The sequence below is a fragment of the Prionailurus bengalensis genome, chromosome A1 (genome assembly GCF_016509475.1).
Source record: "Prionailurus bengalensis isolate Pbe53 chromosome A1, Fcat_Pben_1.1_paternal_pri, whole genome shotgun sequence".
NCBI classification, from domain to species: Eukaryota; Metazoa; Chordata; class Mammalia; order Carnivora; family Felidae; genus Prionailurus; species Prionailurus bengalensis.
In genome coordinates, this window is record NC_057343.1 from 228,902,084 (window position 1) to 228,920,014 (window position 17,931).

A 17,931-nucleotide genomic window follows, 5' to 3' on the forward strand; every position below is an offset into this window, starting at 1 on the left:
CCCTCTATCAGAAAGTCCATCTTGACGATAAAAAGTGTTCTGGGGACGGATGGTGGTGATGGTTGCACAACAGTGTGATGTCCTTAATGCCACTGAAGTGTACATTCGAAGGTGGTTAAGGGGCACCTGGGTGGCTCAGTCAGTTAAGCGTCTTGACTTTTGCTCAGGTCATGATCTTGGGGGTCTTGAGCTCAAGTCCCACATTGGGCTCTGTGCTGACAGCTCGGAGCCTGGAGCCTGCGTCGGATTCTGTGTCTCCCCCTCTCTCTGCCCCCCCCACTGCTTGCGCTCTGTCTCTTAAAGATTTAAACGTTAAAAAAAATTTTTTTAAAGATGGTTAAAATGGTAAATTTTGCCACAATAAGAAAGTACATCTTGCCACAATAAGAAAGCCAGTCTTGTACTACTATGCATATGACCCCTCAGTATGGACACATATGGCCAAAATTTAAGAGAAACATATTCTTAAGTCAGAAAGGAACAAGGGCGTATGTTTGCATTTTTGCTATAATCTTCTCATCATTAAAACATGTGAGGTTAGAAAGACATTAAATGTTGGCATCATATAGGAAATTCACCTCCAGGTTCTTGTTGGCATTTAAAAGTGGTGCTAATTAATATGCAGTTCCCTCTAATTCATGTGTTATTCATTATACAACTGAATTAAAAATAAAACAAAACTGGAAACACCCAATACCTCCTCTCAAATTCTTGATTCAATGCCTTCTGCAAACGTGGCAATTATTTAAAGGCCTTTACTTTTTACTTTCTTTGTACTGGGATGCCCCTTTTCCACAATTTGGTCTTGCCCCATCCTGCCCTGCCCCCCAACACAAGGTTAAGGATAAACATAATTGATTAGTATGTCACAGAGCTTTGGGCTGCTAATCCCTGGGGAAAAAGTTCTTCCTTTCAATCCTGGACTGGTGTGGAAATCATAACACTGAGTAAGGAGATGCCAGGTGAGTGGTAAGGTACAAACGCCGGGTAGGTGCCTGGACAGCTCAACTGGAACCAAAGTCTAGAACAGACATGCCATGAGTATCAGTCACAGTGACCTGCTACAGGCCGTCACTGTAGCTGCCTACGAACACAAAGGGTAGGGTCCATTTTCTCATGGTCACAGTAATGTATCATGGGAAGAACTTTCCACGGGGTCAGTTAAATGACAGGAGTTATGCAAAACCATAGACACTTCCAAGCAGGAACGTGCTAGAAAGATCAATGAAGAACTCCCGTTTAAAACAAAAAGAAGAACTCTTGTTTCGTGTGGCTATCAGGGTGACAGAAAGCCCCTTGGTCTGAGCTAATTGCTTTCCAACTCTTCTACCAGGAAACTAACTGAGAGCAGGCACAGCACAGTGTGCATTAGACGTCCGGCTTGAGTAGTACACACAAGTGATTATCCCCAGTACAAAAGATCTGGATGTTGTTTTCATCTGCCACAGCAATTAATTTTATTTCTACTAGCACAGCAGTATGAACATGGGAGAAAACATTAGCATCAAAAACATTAAGTCGCTCTTAGAAAGGATTCGTAACTTTGAAGTAGCAGACCATTAGGCAAGATTTTAAAAGCTATTTTGTATTTATTGAAGTTCAAAACAGCCTAGCAAAGTACCTTCAAAATAAAGATGACCAAAATAAACTAGAAAAGTATTTCCAAAATAAAGATGACCAAAAATTTGTCAGCTCGAGCGTATTAGTTGTCAGTTGCTGCTCTAACCTAACACGTTACCATAAACTTAGTGACTTAAACAACACAAGCGTATTATCTTACAGTTCTGCAGGTTAGAGATCCGACACGGGTTCCGTCCCACTGGGCTAAAATCAAGGTGTGGGCAGGGCCACGTTCCTTTCTGGGGGCCTTGGGGAAGACTCTGTTCTCTTCCCTTTTCACCTTCAGAGACCATCCACATTCCATGGGTCATGGCTCCTTCCTCCATCTTCAGAGCCAGAAATAATGCATCTCTCTCTCTCTCTGTTCTGTTATTTTACATTTTCCTCTGATCCTGACCCTCTCCCAATTCCTCTCCTCCCCTCTTAAGGACCCTTGGGATTACACTGGGCCCACCTGGAGAACCCAGAACGACCTCCCAGGTCAGATTAGTACCTTCATCCCACCTGCAATCTTCTTCTTCTTTGCCATCTAACCCAACGTATTCCCAGGTCCCGGGGATTTGGACACAGGCATGGTGATCGGGGGGTGGCATTAGTTTACCTACCACACGTTAAATACACAGGTAAATACACATTAGATACACCACAGTTAGTATTTTGTAATAGTTCAATAGTTGTCATTCAGTTACCTTAATCTACAGAATTAATCTTTTTTATCATAAAACATATTCAACTGGCCAGATGCAACAGTAACAAAAAAGTGTAAAGTGATATAAAACAAATTGTACAAGATTACAAAGTAGTGATGATTTGTGTGTGTGTGTTCATATATGTATATATAAAACTATACAATGTATATACATGTGTATGCGTGTGTGTGTGTGTGTGTGTGTGTATACACATACCCCATACACATAGTTTTACAGTTAAGTGGTTCTAGAAAATCAATATACCATAAAGATTCCTGGGAAAGTAATGCTTATAAAATAAGGCCACGTTTATAAAGATCTCAAATCAGTCAAAGACAAGGTTCCTAATGAGAACATCCAGGTTACAGACAAATTCGTTCCTGGTTAGTCCTTTCCCCTTCTCCTCTCGCTTTTTTTCCTGTTGTAGTGCCCAGATTTCCTTTCCCGGTGCCCTTAAAGGCCTGTGGCATGTGAAATGACTAGAGCCCGCATGAACAAGGTCAAACCACCAAACACAAATAGGCCGGTTTGGAGGAAGTCACTGGAAAACAAAAGCATGCCATCCGTGCACCTCTGTGTCCAGGGCACCTGCAGCTCCGGAGAAGAAGGCCCCGCCCCTTTCAATGGTCGCAACACCAGCTTTGGCTCTCCACCTGGACTTTGCTTGAACGTGTGACCGCTGTGAACGGCGAGGGCCGGTGCCCAGCCCACGCCAGACTTAAAAGACAGGAATGTGGTAGTGGCGGTCATTCTCCGTCAGCAGGGAGATCTCGGGCCACTCCCTGAACGGCAAGTCTGGGTAGCAGACCTCAAAGTCTCTGGAGTTAAACTTGAACAGTCTGAACACTTTTATCTTTATTTCAAGGGAGTGTCCAAGAATAAACATATCGATCTGGAGAAGAGACGAGAGAGAGGTCACAAACACACATTTCCAATTTCCCGCCCCCACCAGGGGAGGGAGCGTGTTCTCCTGAAGCTTAGGAAGCAGTGCCCTTGCTTAGGAACCAGACCCACACATGAACCACTGAAAGGCGGGCGTCAGGAACAAATGCCCACGATGCGGAAGGCAGGGGACAAGCAGAGGAACATCTCTGTAGACCAGCATGAAGTTACAGGGGGAAAAAAACAAAACAAAACAAAAAAAAAAAACAATAAAAAGTAAAGGATGCTCACAGTTAAAATCACACTGTTTTCCAACTAGTTTTAGATAAATTTTTGTAAAAAAAAATGGCAGGTAATTTTGCACACCGTCTAAGAGAGCAAAGCAAAACAAAAGAAAACCTCTTTTCTATGGGAATGAAAAAGTCTTATCTGGATTTTAAAGTTTTTAATAATTTCTTTTTTTTTTAACTTAAAGTTTATTTATTAGTTTTAATCATCTCTACACCCAACATGGGACTTCAACTCACGACCCGGAGATCAAGAGTCGTATGCTCTTCCGACTGCTCTTGCGCCCCTAAAATTTTTCCAATAGTGTCTATTTATCTGCACTAAGGAACCAAATGCTTTCCCAAACATTATCTCCTCCAGCTGGACTTTCTCTCGGTTAAACTCTGCTGTGGGAGAACTGCCACCAACTGAGAAGCAGAGTGAAAGCTCAGAAGGGCCTCCAGCACTGCTCAGTGGCCATGGGGCTTGACAGACACACGGCACACTGCACGGAGCAGTGAGGTTTTTACTCTTCTTTTCCTCCTTTCAGGGGCAACGACATCAAGCCACTGCTTCGCCGCAGGTGGGTTTATCACCTGAAAGTAAACTCCACACACCTGTGTGTTTAGGCACTACCATGGGGTCCTGAACACATTCTTCTGCCCCAATTACCTGCTCCAGTCCACATGTGTCGCCCACAGAATTCAGGTGGTTCATCATGAAGCTCAAAGGGTCAGAGGATGTTTCCCGGGAAAACAGGAGCCGAAAAAGACTGGGAATGACTTTCTGAGTCTTCATTTGCTCATAAACTTCAGTGACTTGATAGAGCATGATGAACTTTAGAGCTTCGTAAAGTTTATATTCCAGAATCGCATCAGAAAAGAGGATGTTGCACATACTTCCTCTCTTGTGATAATCTTTAATTCCACTAAATTCAGTCCACTGGAAACACAGATGTGAGAGTGAGATTTACAGGGTAGAGGTGAATACCGACAGCATGGCATAGTTTTAAAGTACGTATAAAAATAAACCAGAGATTAATAGAGGGGACCTTTAACTTTTCATTTTTGACCCTGATTTTTTAAATTTTTTTTTCAACGTTTATTTATTTTTGGGACAGAGAGAGACAGAGCATGAACGGGGGAGGGGCAGAGAGAGAGGGAGACACAGAATCAGAAACAGGCTCCAGGCTCTGAGCCATCAGCCCAGAGCCCGACGCGGGGCTCAAACTCACAGACCGCGAGATCGTGACCTGGCTGAAGTCGGACGCTTAACCGACTGCGCCACCCAGGCGCCCCTGACCCTGATTTTTTTAAAAAAAATTTTAATGTTTATTTATTTCCGAGAGAGAGAGTGAGAGAGAGCGTGAGCGGGGGTAGGCCGGAGAGAGAGGGAGACACAGAATCCAAAGCAGGCTCCAGGCTCCGAGCTGTCGTAGGGCTTGAACTCACAAACCACGAGATCATGAGCTGAAGTCGGACGTTCAACCGACTGAGCCACCAGGCGCCCCTGACCCCGATTTTTTTAACCACAAGTATATATTACTTTTATAATAACAAACTAGCTTAAATATCTTTCAAAAAAGCACCACCGATTAGGTAAAAAACCAAGCAAGTCAGTTTCCTAAGACAGCTTAATACAGCTGGGTCGCACGGCAGATATTCCAGAGACGAACAGTAATAACTAGTATTCTTTGCCACTCAGCATGTGCCAAGCACGGTTTAAAGCCACATGTATTAACTTATTCAATCCTCACAATAACAGTACAAGGGACACAATATTCACATATCGGTTGTACTCATCAAAAAACCACAGCACAGAAATTTTACGGTATTTACCGGGGAGGGTTCATTTCAACAATTCCAAATCTGTGTCTATTAAAAGGCAGGAAAACTCTTAGTTCAAATGACAGCGTCTGTGGTGTCCCCAAGTTATTAATGGGGCACATTCCAGAAGTGCATTTCTGAATGCCCTGTCTGGACCTTGCACCACATCTCTCTGGGGAAAACAAAGGTACGGGACTGTTAAGGTTTCCTGGCCAGCCCACAAAGGCCTCCTGAACCCATAACGGGCCTAATTATCACGTCCAACGCTGCTCTCGTTGGTTACTTGGAAGGAGAAAGAACAGGAAAGCCCATCGTCAGCTCCTAGAAGAGGCGCTCCTGCCCACAGGTCCTCCCCGCGAGGCATCGGGTGACAGGCCTGACAGAGAAGAGTCACTCACTGCACCCGGGGGTGTGTGCTTTCATTCCTCGTCTTTTCTTCCCCCAGACACTCACCTGCGTTTTCAATAATTCCACACATTTACGTAACTTTCCAAACACATTGGAACCTGTATACTTCTCGGGACCAAAACTGTATTGCTGGATCCAATTACAACCTTGTGAAAAGAGCAGTTTTTCAGGAAGCTTGAAAAGGAAGGAGATGCCAACCGTGATTAGTACCTCAACGTTTACGACATTACAACCTAGAATATGTCACGGCACACGATCTTATCCCACTCAGGAATCTCCATTTAAAAAGACTAAATAAAAACATAGAGTTTCTTCTTTTAGATCTGTGGATTAAGGGATTTGGATCATATTCTTTCCCTCTATTTTTTTTTTTTTTTTTTGAGAGAGAGAGCGAGAGCACAAGCAGGAGAGAGGGGCAGAGGGGGAGAGGATCTTTTCCTTTTTTAATGTTTCCTTATTTATTTTTGAGAGAGTGAGAGGCAGAGACAGAGCATGAGTGGGGGAGGGGGCAGAGGGAGAGAAAGAGAGAATCTTAAGCAGGCTCCATGCTCAGCGTGGAGCCCGACTTGGGGCTTGATCCCACGAACCACGAGACCATGACCTGAGCCGAAACCAAGAGTTGGACACTTGACCCACTGGGCCACCCAGGCACCCCACAGAGAGAGACAGAATCTTAAGTGGGCTCCACACCTAGCATGGAGCCCAACGCGGGGCTCAAACTCACAACTGTGAGATCAGATCACGACCTGAGCCAACATTCAAGGGTTGGATGCTTAACCGACTGAGCTGCCCAGGTGCCCCTGGATCGTATTCTTTTTTTTTTTTTTTTTTTTAATGTTTATTTTTGAGAGAGAGAGGGAGACAAAGTACAAGGAGAGGGGGAGAGAGAGAGAGAGAGAGAGAGAAAGGGAGACACAGAATCCAAAGCAGGATCCAGGCTCCAAGCTGTCAGCACAGAGCCTGATGCGGGACTTGAACCCACAAACTGTGAAATCATCACCTGAGCTGAAGTCAGACGCTTAACCGACTGAGCCACCCAGGCGCCCCGTGGATCATATTCTTAATTTACAATTTCACAGCTGATGAAAACCTACATGAAGATTTTGTCTATGAAACCATCTTTCTGCATAAAACACTTCCCAAACTGCCTAGGTATATCCATTCAGAAATTATGTTTACCCTAACAACGCTAGAATACCGTAGCATATCGCGGAGCATATGGATTTTAGAATAAGGCACTTGGGGGTCCAAACCTCACTCTGTCACTCACCAGCCAAGAGACTGCTCAACCAGTGCAGATTATTTACCCTCTGAGCCTCATCCTCTACCATAAATCAAGGACAAGATATCCATTTTACAGGACTCTGGCTGGGACTAAGTAAGACCACAGAATTTGTAAGACTCTGATCCAGTGAAGGGATCTAACCCATACCCCACCCGGCTGAGCCTGGGGAACCCCGGGGTGTGGCCGTATTCTCTGTCCTCGGCAGCTGGCCGCGGGGCTGGCACACTGCACACACTTGACGAGTGCTTCCTAGATAAAATGAAACTAATAAAAGCAACTCTCAAGAAAGAAATGGGAAGGAAATAGACCATGTGCAGCTATATAATATGCATATACTTTATATACTCCTATTTCTTTGTGCTTCTGCCCTTAAATGTACATCCTAGATTGAACTTCCTACATTCAAAATAAAAATTCAGGTTGTTCATCAAGAATGTACTGCCTCAGGGCACCTCAGTGGCTCAGTTGGTTGAGCGTCCGACTCTCAATTTCAGTTCAGGTCACGATCCCAGAGTTGTGGGATCGAGCCCTGCATCGGGCTCCATGCTGAGTGTAGAGCCTGCTCACGATATTCTCTTTCTCTCCCTCTCTGCCCCTCTCCCCTACTCATGCTCGCTCTCTCTCTCTCTCTCTCCCTAAAAAGTAAAAAACAAAAAATAAAGAATAAAAATAAATAAAATAAAATAAAATAAAATAAAGAATATACTGCCTTATACCATTAAAATGAAAAAAAAAAAACCAACAAGGCACAGACTGGGAGAAAATATTTGCAAATCACATATCTGATAAAGCACTTGTGTTCAGAATATATAAAGAAATCTCAAAATCCAATCAATAATAAAATAAGAAGGGGCAAAAGATTTGAACAGACACTTCTCTAAAAAGATAATAATGAATGGCCAATAAGCACATGGAAAGATGTTCATCCCTTCTGACTAGCGGAATGCCAACTAAAAGCACAGTGACGCCAGCGCACATCTATCAGAATGGCTAAAAAACCCAAAAAACAAAAAACCCCAAATCTGACAATCCTGGTTAGAACTGGGAACAACTGGAACTCTTACACGCTACTGGTGGAAACGCAAAATGGCTGCACCACACGGGAGATCAGTTTGGTAGGTTCTTATGAACTCGGACCTACACCTACCACATGAGCCAACAATCTCACTCCCAGGCATTCACCCAAAAGGAATGAAAACTTCCATTCATACAAAATCTTGTACGGGATTGTCAAAAACTAGAGATAATCCAGATGTCCTTCAACTGAAGAACGGATAAACAAACTATGTCATACTTACATCAAGGAATATCACTCAACAGTAAAAAGGAATGAACTACAAACTCACAGAATGCGGATGAATTGAAATGCATTTTGTAAAAAAGTTTTTCAATGTTTTATTTTTGAGAGACAGAGAGAGAGTACGAGCAGGGGAAGGAACAGAGAGAGAGAGACAGACAGACAGAATCCAAAGCAGGCTCCAGGCTCAGAGCTGTTAGCACAGAGCCCGATGCGAGGCTTGAACTCGCGAACCACGAGATCATGACCTGAGCCGAAGTCGGACGCTTAACTGACTGAGCCACCCAGGCACCCCTGAATTGCAATGCATTTCGCTAAGCGAGAGAAGTCAGATGCAAAAGGCTACACACTGGATAGTTCCATTGATATGACATTCTGGAAAAGGCAAAACCATAGGGTCTTAAGACCAACCAGCGATGGCCCTGGGCTAGGGGTGAGGAAGGGCTGACTACAAAGGAACAGTGGAGAATCTCTGGAGCACTCTATGCATTTGTTAAACCTCAAATAACCATAGAGTAAAAAAGTGAGTTTCAGTAGACCACCTTGCTTCTGAAGAATGGATGCCCTTCTCGAGCAAAGATGGTGGCATCCAAAGCAAACACAACTGAGCATGGCGGCCTTTCTGAGATGGAGGGGGCCACAGGGCCTTCGAAGGCTCCTTCAACCTCGGGACGCACAAAGCCGCCCACTGAAGACCCAGCCATCTGCGCTACAGTTCTTGTCAACGCAACGTTCCCCGCCCCACCCCACCCCCGCCCCGTTTCCAGCGGACATACCTTCACAATGTCTTTTTCTTTCATCCACGATGGAAAGGAGAGGCCCTGGCTGAATATCTGAAACAACACTGACCTCAGTGCGTCATAGTTGTCTCTCTTTACTTGTCGGACACATTTGATGTGATGCCTCCAAAACAGCTCCTCGTAAGCCTGTCCACACAAAAACAGAAAGTTCGTTTTCAAACCCTCTGGATAAGGGAATAGAGAGAGTGAATTCACTGTATTGTCAGCGAGGCATTACCCCCAAAGAAAGGGGGCAACAGAGACAATAACAATTATAAATTATGAATGCGACCACATGTCACTATTTTATTCTGAGAGCAGGGGAGGTGAGCAGGGGAGGGACAGAGAGAGAGGGAAAGAGAGAATCCCAAGCAGGCTCCGCACTACCAGCACATAGCCCAATGCGGGGCTTGAATCTATGAACGAGGGGACCATGACCTGAGCCGAGATCAAAAGTCAGAGGCTTAACCGACTGAGCCATCCAGATACCCCATGAGGACATGTCATTTCAAAGGGACACTTGTGGGGCACCTGGCGGTTCGGTAGGTTAAGCGGCCGACTTTGACTCAGATCATGATCTCGTGGTTCGTGGGTTTAAGCCCCATGTTGGGCTCTGTGCTGACAGCCTGGAGCCTGAAGTCTCCTTTGGATTCTGTATCTTCCCCCCCTCTCTTAAAAATAAATAAACATTAAAAATTCTTTAAATAAAAATAAAAAAAAATAAAAGGACATCTGTGTGTATTCAGTCTGTGTCATGCTTTTTCAACTGACACCTTCCTGGAAGCCCAGGAGCAAAAGAATGCCATTTAGGGGTGATGATGGCTATAATGTGACCAAAGGGAAAAGAAAATACTATATACGTTTAAGACCTCGCTAAAAATGACTTGAAACAAAAATTTCTTTTTTTTTAATTTTTAAAAAATGTTTATTTATTATTGAGAAACAGAGACAGAACACAAGCAGGGGAGAGGCAGAGAGAAGGGGACACACAGAATCGGGAGCAGGCTCCAGGCTCTGAGCTGTCAACACAGAGCCCAACGCGGGGCTCGAACTCACAAACCGCGAGATCATGACCGGAGCCAAAGTCGGACGCTTAACCGACTGAGCCACCCAGGCGCCCCTTGAAATAAAAACTTCTCGTTGCTGACAAGGTTGGATAGCACCGCTGGGAAAAGTTACCAAGGTCGGTCCAATGGGAAATTCTAAAACTGCTCAGAATTTTACATCCAGGTGCCTAATCCCTGCAAAGACAGAAGTCCCCCCTGCTTGTCCAGAGAGCCCGTAGGCTTGGCGGGCAGAGCTGAAGAGTGCCACCCTCGAGTTTCCTGAAGTGACAGCCTACGGTACGCCATCGTCCACGCCCTTGTAAAGCAGGGCGGAATGTTAGTTTCCTGATTTTTACACACAAATTCCCCATCGTCCGTGACCTATATAAACTGACGCACCTTCCGCATCAGCTTGGCACGCGGCGTCTCTCCCTTCCATTCTCTCGCAGAGTAACTGAGGAGATCGACCTCCGCCTCCACGCTGAGGTTCCCTGGACCAAATCAGATAGGAAAGGTAGTGAATTTTCCCTTTTCCTCGCCCTTCTTGAACCCTCCCTGCACCTTAGAAATAAGAAAGCATGAAAATACTTACTTTTGAACTTTCTCTGCAGATATCCAATCCACCTAAAAGGTAAAGGGAAAATAATATCAAAAATCTACTCTGGAAAGCAAGGGTCTATTGGTGAAACTGGAGGATAATACAACCACCTACCATTTCAGCCGGCGCCCTAAATAGGAGTGCATCCTCCTCACGTAGCAGAGGGCAGCCACCAGGAATGCTACCGCCAGCGTCACTGAGCCCCTGGCTATCTTCCACGCAGTATCCAAGGCTTGGCTGGTGACCAGCGTCCAGGAGTGAACCTGGTCACTTCCTGCAAAAATTTAATAATAGAAAAAAGACACGTCACAATTACCCAAGTCTGCTTTAAGGGAGGGAAATATATCGCTCATTGTACCTGCCAAGTGTCTGTCATGAACAGTTTTTAAGGCATTCAAAAATTCAATCTGAAAGTTAAAGAAACACCCAGTTCTCCTCTAATCAATGTCATATGTAAGAATGTCTTTGTCCCACACAATTCACGAGGAATAATCATAGAGCATAGGCTTCGGAATCCCTCGGACCTGTTCAAAACCCGTGTCTCGGGGCGCCTGGGTGGCGCAGTTGGTTAAGCGTCCGACTTCAGCCAGGTCACGATCTCGCGGTCCGTGAGCTCGAGCCCCGCGTCAGGCTCTGGGCTGATGGCTCAGAGCCTGGAGCCTGTTTCCGATTCTGTGTCTCCCTCTCTCTCTGCCCCTCCCCCGTTCATGCTCTGTCTCTCTCTGTTCCAAAAATTAAAAAAAACAAAAAAACAAAACAAAAAAAAAAAAAACAAAAAACCCATGTCTCGACTACCCTGGCTGCGTGACTGTGAGAAAGTTCACTTCTCTACTCCCAATTGTCTTGACTGCAACACTGGGGAAAGATGCCGATCTCCCCGGAGAAAGATGGAATGAAATTAATTAAGAATGCACCCTGTGTTGCATATCTGCTGAATCCAAGAATGGTTCCAGCAGGGATCCTGCTCCACACCAGAGTCCTCCAGTGATGCCACCACCATGTACATCTGCCCACTTGGGTTTTTTGTTTTTTAAGTAGAGAGAGAGAGCACAATTGGAGGAGGGGGCAGAGGGAGAGAGAGAAAATCTCCAGCAGGCTCCACGCTCGGCGCAGAGCCCAACGTGGGACTCAATCCCACAACCTCGGGATCATGACCTGAGCTGAAATCAGGAGTTGGACACTAAATTGACAGAGTGACCCAGGTGCCCCGCCTTTTTTTTTTTTTTTTTTTTAATTTTAGAGCCACTTGGATATTCTTAAAGCATTAGGAGCGATGACAGATGGCATCACCTTAACACACACAATGAGTGGTCCAAACCGCGGGCACACAGGCATCATTTCCAGGGAGTGGACACCTCAGCAGAGCTGTGAGGTGGAGACAGATGTGCTGTGTGTGGTCCACACTGCAATTCCTGATTTGGCCAGAGAGCATGAACGGGCCTCAAGAGCTCCAACTGCATACTTGCAATATCTTACTATGTGCAGCACATTCCCAATTATATGATGCTTGAGCATGTAAAATGCCGAAGTACAAATGAGGAAGAGAACTTTTGAATAGTGGCCAAACCTCCTGGGGTTCATTGTGAAATCTTCCCCTCCCTGGTACAAGGTTTAGTAAAATTCCAGTGATTAATGGTAGTAAAAGCCTCAGCAATTCAGAATCTACAGTTTTAGCATTTTTTTTTTTAAAGTAGGCTCCACACCCAATGTGGGGCTTGAACTCCTGGCCCTGAGATCAAGAGTCGCATGTCCCACCGACTGAGCCAGCCAGGTGCCCAAATTTTAGCATTTTTGACCATACCGATATTTGATGTACATTTAAACTCTCACAAGAATTTACTAGCAAATAAAGAAATTAGGTTACCGGTGAATAAACCTAGACATATTTGCAATTACTTAAAAGGGCATTTTCTTCTTTTTTATGGTAGTTATTATTTTTTAATATAATTTATTGTCAAATTGGCTAACATGCAGTGTGTACAGTGTGCTCTTTTTTGGGGGTAGATTCCCATGATTCCTCGTTCATCTTCAACACCCAGTGCTCATCCGAACAAGTGCCCTCCTCAATGCCCATCACCCCTTTGCCCCTCTCCCCCACCCCCCCTCCCATCAACCCTCAGTTTGTTCTCTGTATTTAAGAGTCTCTTATGGTTTGCCTCCCTCCCTCTCCGTTTGTAACCATTTTTTTCCCCTTCCCCTCCCCCATGGCCTTCTGTTAAGTTTCTCAAATTCCACATATGAGTGAAAACATATGATATCTGTCCTTCTCTGACTTATTTCACTCAGCGTAATACCCTCCAGTTCCAGCCACATTGCTGCAAATGGCAAGATTTCATTCTTTCTCATTGCCAAGTAGCATTCCATTGTATATATAAACCACATCTTCTTTATCCATTCATCAGTGGATGGATATTTAGGCTCTTTCCATAGTTTGGCTATTGTTGAAAGCGCTGCTGTAAACATTGAGATACATGTGCCCCTATGAATCAGCACTCTGTATCCTTTGGATAAATTCCTAGCAGTGCTATTGCTGGGTCGTAAATTGTTCTATTTTTAATTTTTTGAGGAACCTCCACACTGTTTTCCAGAGCAGCGGCACCAGTTTGCACTCCCACCAACAGTGCAAGAGGGTTCCCATTTCTCCACATCCTTGCCAGCATCTGTTGTTTCCTGAGTTGTTCACTTTAGCCACTCTGACTAGTGTGAGGTGATATCTCAGTGTGGCTTTGATTTGTATTTCCCTGATGATGAATGACGTTGAGCATCTTTTCATGTGTCTGTTGGCCATCTATCCAAAGATGTCTTCTTTGGAAAAGTGTCTATTCATGTCTTCTGCTCATTTCTTCACTAGGTTATTCGTTTTTTGGGTGTCGAGTTTGGTAACTTCTTTATAGATTTTGGATACTAACCCTTTATCTGATATATCATTTGCAAATATCTTTTCCATTCCATTGGTTGCCTTTTAGTTTTGTTGATTGTTTCCTTTGCAGTGCAGAAGATTTTTATCTTGATGAGGTCTCAATAGTTCATTTTTGCTTTTAATTCCCTTGCCTTTGGAGACGTGTCAAGCAAGAAATTGCTGTGGCTGAGGTCAAAGAGGTTGTTGCCTGTTTTCTCCTCTAGGGTTTTGATGGTTTCCTGTCTCACATTTAGGTCTTTCATCCATCTTGAGTTTGTTTTTGGGTATGATGTAAGAAAGTGGTCTATTTTCATTCTTCTGCATGTTGCTGTCCAGTTCTCCCAGCACCATTTGTTAAAGAGACTGTCTTTTTTTTCCATTGGATACTCTTTCCTGCTTTGTCAAAGATTAGTTGGCCATACATTTGTGGGTCCAATTCTGGGTCCTCTATTCTATTCCACTGGTCTATGTGTCTGTTTTGTGCCAATACCATACTGTCTTGATGATTACAACTTTGTGGTAGAGGCTAAAGTCTGGGATTGTGATGCCTACTGCTTTGGTTTTCTTTTTCAACATTACTTTGCCCATTGGGGGTCTTTGTGGTTCCATACAAATTTTAGGATTGTTTGTTCTAGCTCTGAGAAGAATGCTGGTACAATTTTGATTGGGATTACATTGAATGTGTAGATTGCTTTGGGTAGTATTGACGTTTTAACAATATTTATTCTTCCAATTCATGAGCACGGAATGTTTTCCCATTTCTTTGTGTCTTCTTCAATTTCCTTCATAAGCTTTCTATAGTTTTCAGCATACAGATCTTCTACATCTTTGGCTAGGTTTATTCGTAGGTATTTTATGTTTCTTGGTGCAACTGTAAATGGGATCGATTTCTTGATTTCTCTTTCTGTCGCCTCATTATTGGTGTATAGAAATGCAACTGATTTCTATACATTGACTTTGTATCCTGCGACTTTGTTGAATTCATGTTATCAGTTTTAGCAGATTTTAGTGGAGTCTTTTGGGTTTTCCAGGTAGAGTACCATGTCATCTGAAAAAAGTAAAAGGCTGACTACTTCTTTGACAATTTCGATGCCTTTTATTTCATTTTGTTGTTTGATTGCGGATGCTAGGACTTCCAACACTATGCTAAACAACAGCGGTGAGATGGACATCCCTGTCGTGTTCCTGATCTCAGGGGGAAAGTTCTCAGTTTAAAAGAACATTTTCAAAAACAGGTACTCATCTGTTTAGAACAATTAATTAGCTGTTCACTATACATTTACTCCTGCCTATATATTTAGTAAAACTTTGTGTGAGTTGTTTAAAAATGTAAAGCTAATAAATAAAACAAGTCAATAAAAAATGTAAAAAAATGTAAAGCTATACTGCCTTTACATCTACAATTTAGATTTCTATTAATTCAGTGATTTCTCAACTGTGAAAAATTCTGACATATGTAAATAATTTTAGTAAGTCCTTAAATTCAGGAAAAACTAGAACTTTGTCTATGCAATACATAATTTCTTTTAACTTATTTATAAACTTTTCCTAGAAAAATGAATATTACACATGATTTTAGTTTGTTTTTTCTCTTCATACACATTAGACATCTTTTCATTTAACTACACATAGATCTACATTATTCTTTTTAAAGAATGCATAATATTTTAGTATACATATAGACCATCACATGGGGTGCCTGAGTGGCTCTGTTGGTTAAGTGTCCGACTCTTGATTTTGGCTCAGATCATGATCTCACGGTTCATGGGATCGAGCCCTGCATTGGGCTCTGTACTGATAGCATGGAGCATGCTTGGGATTCTCCCTCTCCCTCTTTCTCTCTCTACTCTTCCCCCACTCTCTCTCTCAAAAAAAAAAAAAAAAGATAGACAATCATATATGTAACATAATCATTGCCTTACCAATAAACCATTTGGATTATTTCCCATTTTTCACTCTTACAAACACTGCTGAGAAAGACATTAGGTAATGTCTTATAGACATTAGATAATGTCTTATGGATAATGTCTAATGTCCTTATGGACTCATGGTAGCTTTTAGGATAATTTCAAAAAGAGGAAACTTTAGGGGCGCCTGGGTGGCGCAGTCGGTTAAGCGTCCGACTTCAGCCAGGTCACGATCTCGCGGTCCGTGAGTTCGAGCCCCGCGTCGGGCTCTGGGCTGATGGCTCGGAGCCTGGAGCCTGTTTCCGATTCTGTGTCTCCCTCTCTCTCTGCCCCTCCCCCGTTCATGCTCTGTCTCTCTCTGTCCCAAAAATAAATAAACGTTGAAAAAAAAAATTTTTTTTAAAAAAAAAGGAAACTTTGGATCAAGGGGTGTGTACATTTTTAGTTTTGACAGATATTGCCAAAGCACCCTCCAAAACAAACCATCAACTAACACCCCCTTATGTGTATGAGCGTCCCTGGGTCCCTAAACACCAGTTCCAGTCGTGATTTCTCACAGCCGTCCGCATTTCTGTAGGAACACATTCACATTTCTTCTTCCAGGAAGAGCCTTTTAGAGCATCTGCCCGTTTCCCACTGGGTGGCGCTCGTGTTTGTGTGGACTCAGAGGGCCTGCGGTCACTGAGGTGGGGTCTGGCTGCCGCGCCCTCCATGGGGCACACTGCTCTCATCTGTCACAGACTCTAACCAACCCACTGTAGTCTTGGGGTTACTTCCAGGCCTTTGGGGGCCCTTGATTTGAGACCCCCTAAGCCAGGGCCTTCTCCTGAGAATGAGGCCACTCCATAGCAGCTGCCCAGGGCTTCCACAGGACCCACTACAGACTGTGGCTCTCCTCACTCCTACACACACACAACACACTTCCTTAGCCTAATGGCCTCATCCTTGAAATGTAGCCCTGCCTCCAACCCAGAAAAGGGATATGATCAACTTATTAGAAAAAAACACGTGAGGGCTCAGTACGCCTTTTCCGTGCAAACCTAGACCACAAACTTAAACTCCTGGCTTCCCCCTACCTAACTGGCACAGGTTTTGGTCAAGTGACTCAAACCAAAGAAGGACCAGGGTGCATGAACATGGCGGCTGGTGTGGGTGCCAGGGAGCGACCCAGAGGAGGGAACCCGTAAGTCCCGTGTAAGCGGCTGCAGCTCACACAGCCCTGAGGTGTTTGTACAATATATGAAAATATTATAAGGAGTGGGGCTTCTTCATCTAAGGAGAGGAAGTGCAGTGTTTTAGTTGGAAAAAGTATGGCTCCATTGATAATTAAAATAGCTACAGTTCGAGTTTCACTATAAGCCAGAGCCCTTTATGGGCTTTCCAGGTGTTCTCTTGGGTCACCTGGGTGGCTCAGTCCATTAAGCGTCCAACTCTTGGTTTAGGCTCAGGTCATGATCTCATGATTCGTGAGTCCGAGCCCCGTGTCAGGCTCTGAGCTGACAGCAGAGAGCCTGCCTGGGATTCTCTCTCCCTCTCTCTGCACACCGCCCCCTCACCCCACGCCCCGCACATGTGCGCTTTCTCTCGCTCTCACTCTCTCTCAACATAAATAAATAAACTTAAAAAAAATAAAGTAATTCTCTCATTTGCTCCTGCAAACACTGCCCCACCCCCAGCCCGGCCCTGCTCCTACACTGGTGACTTCTTGGGCTTCTGTTTCTCCACCTGGGGATCGAAACACAATGCAACAGTGCCTGGAACACAGGAAGTGCCATGCTGGCCCTCATGATCCTTCCTGCAGAGTCACATGCTGGGGGAAGGAGGGCATGGGCGGAGTGGTTTCTGCCTCTGGAGTGGCTGGTTGTAAGGGTGGGTGGAAATGTTAGGGAAGCGCTGAGCAAGCCGTCTGGCAAAGCCTGAGTCCCTAGTCTGTGTTGATCATTATTTTTATTGCTACTACTGTAACCACCCTTATTCTGCAGATGAGGATGCGAGGGAGAGAGAGATTAAATATGTAAGTGGCAAAGGTGGAATCCCAAGACAGGGCAATGCGGTGCCAACACTGAGTGCCTTATCACTTGGCTGTCCTGCCTGTGAACTGTGCAGCTGAGTAAGTCTTCAAATTAACTTTGCTGCAGCAAGTGGAATTAAGACTCTTTAAAAAGAGAATTAAAATCAATTTTTCCCGCGCATGTCAACAACTGGTTTACAACTCAAAAGCAACAGCCATAGGCAAGAATACCACGAATGAGGTGCCTTGCAAAATACGATCACAAACATGACTTGGATGATCTCATGAGTCAAATCTCATCTCCCCAAATACAGCTGAGGGGGGATTAAAGTCTCTCGTGGCAGGATCTTCACGGGGGAATCCCCCGTCTGCCAGCCCAGGGAGAGAATTCAGGGAGGATTCAGCCCTGGCCCAGCC

General features: G+C 44.3%; 1 protein-coding gene across 3 annotated transcripts in view; it reads right to left on the bottom strand.

Moving 5' to 3' along the window:
• Nucleotides 1-1,432: 1,432 nt before the first annotated feature.
• The window catches only part of OTULINL (OTU deubiquitinase with linear linkage specificity like), a 31,856-nt gene continuing 15,357 nt past the window's right edge, over nucleotides 1,433-17,931 (bottom strand). The window contains exons 2-8 of one of the 3 annotated variants that reach the window (XM_043600986.1): nucleotides 10,812-10,971; nucleotides 10,692-10,723; nucleotides 10,499-10,590; nucleotides 9,051-9,200; nucleotides 5,738-5,866; nucleotides 4,131-4,400; nucleotides 1,433-3,201 (exon numbers count right to left, since the gene is read on the bottom strand). In XM_043600986.1, coding sequence (XP_043456921.1) covers nucleotides 3,028-3,201; nucleotides 4,131-4,400; nucleotides 5,738-5,866; nucleotides 9,051-9,200; nucleotides 10,499-10,590; nucleotides 10,692-10,723; nucleotides 10,812-10,971 — 1,007 coding nt within the window. In that variant the 3' untranslated portion in view covers nucleotides 1,433-3,027. The other 2 variants (XM_043600990.1, XM_043600994.1) reach the window with 2 other exon arrangements.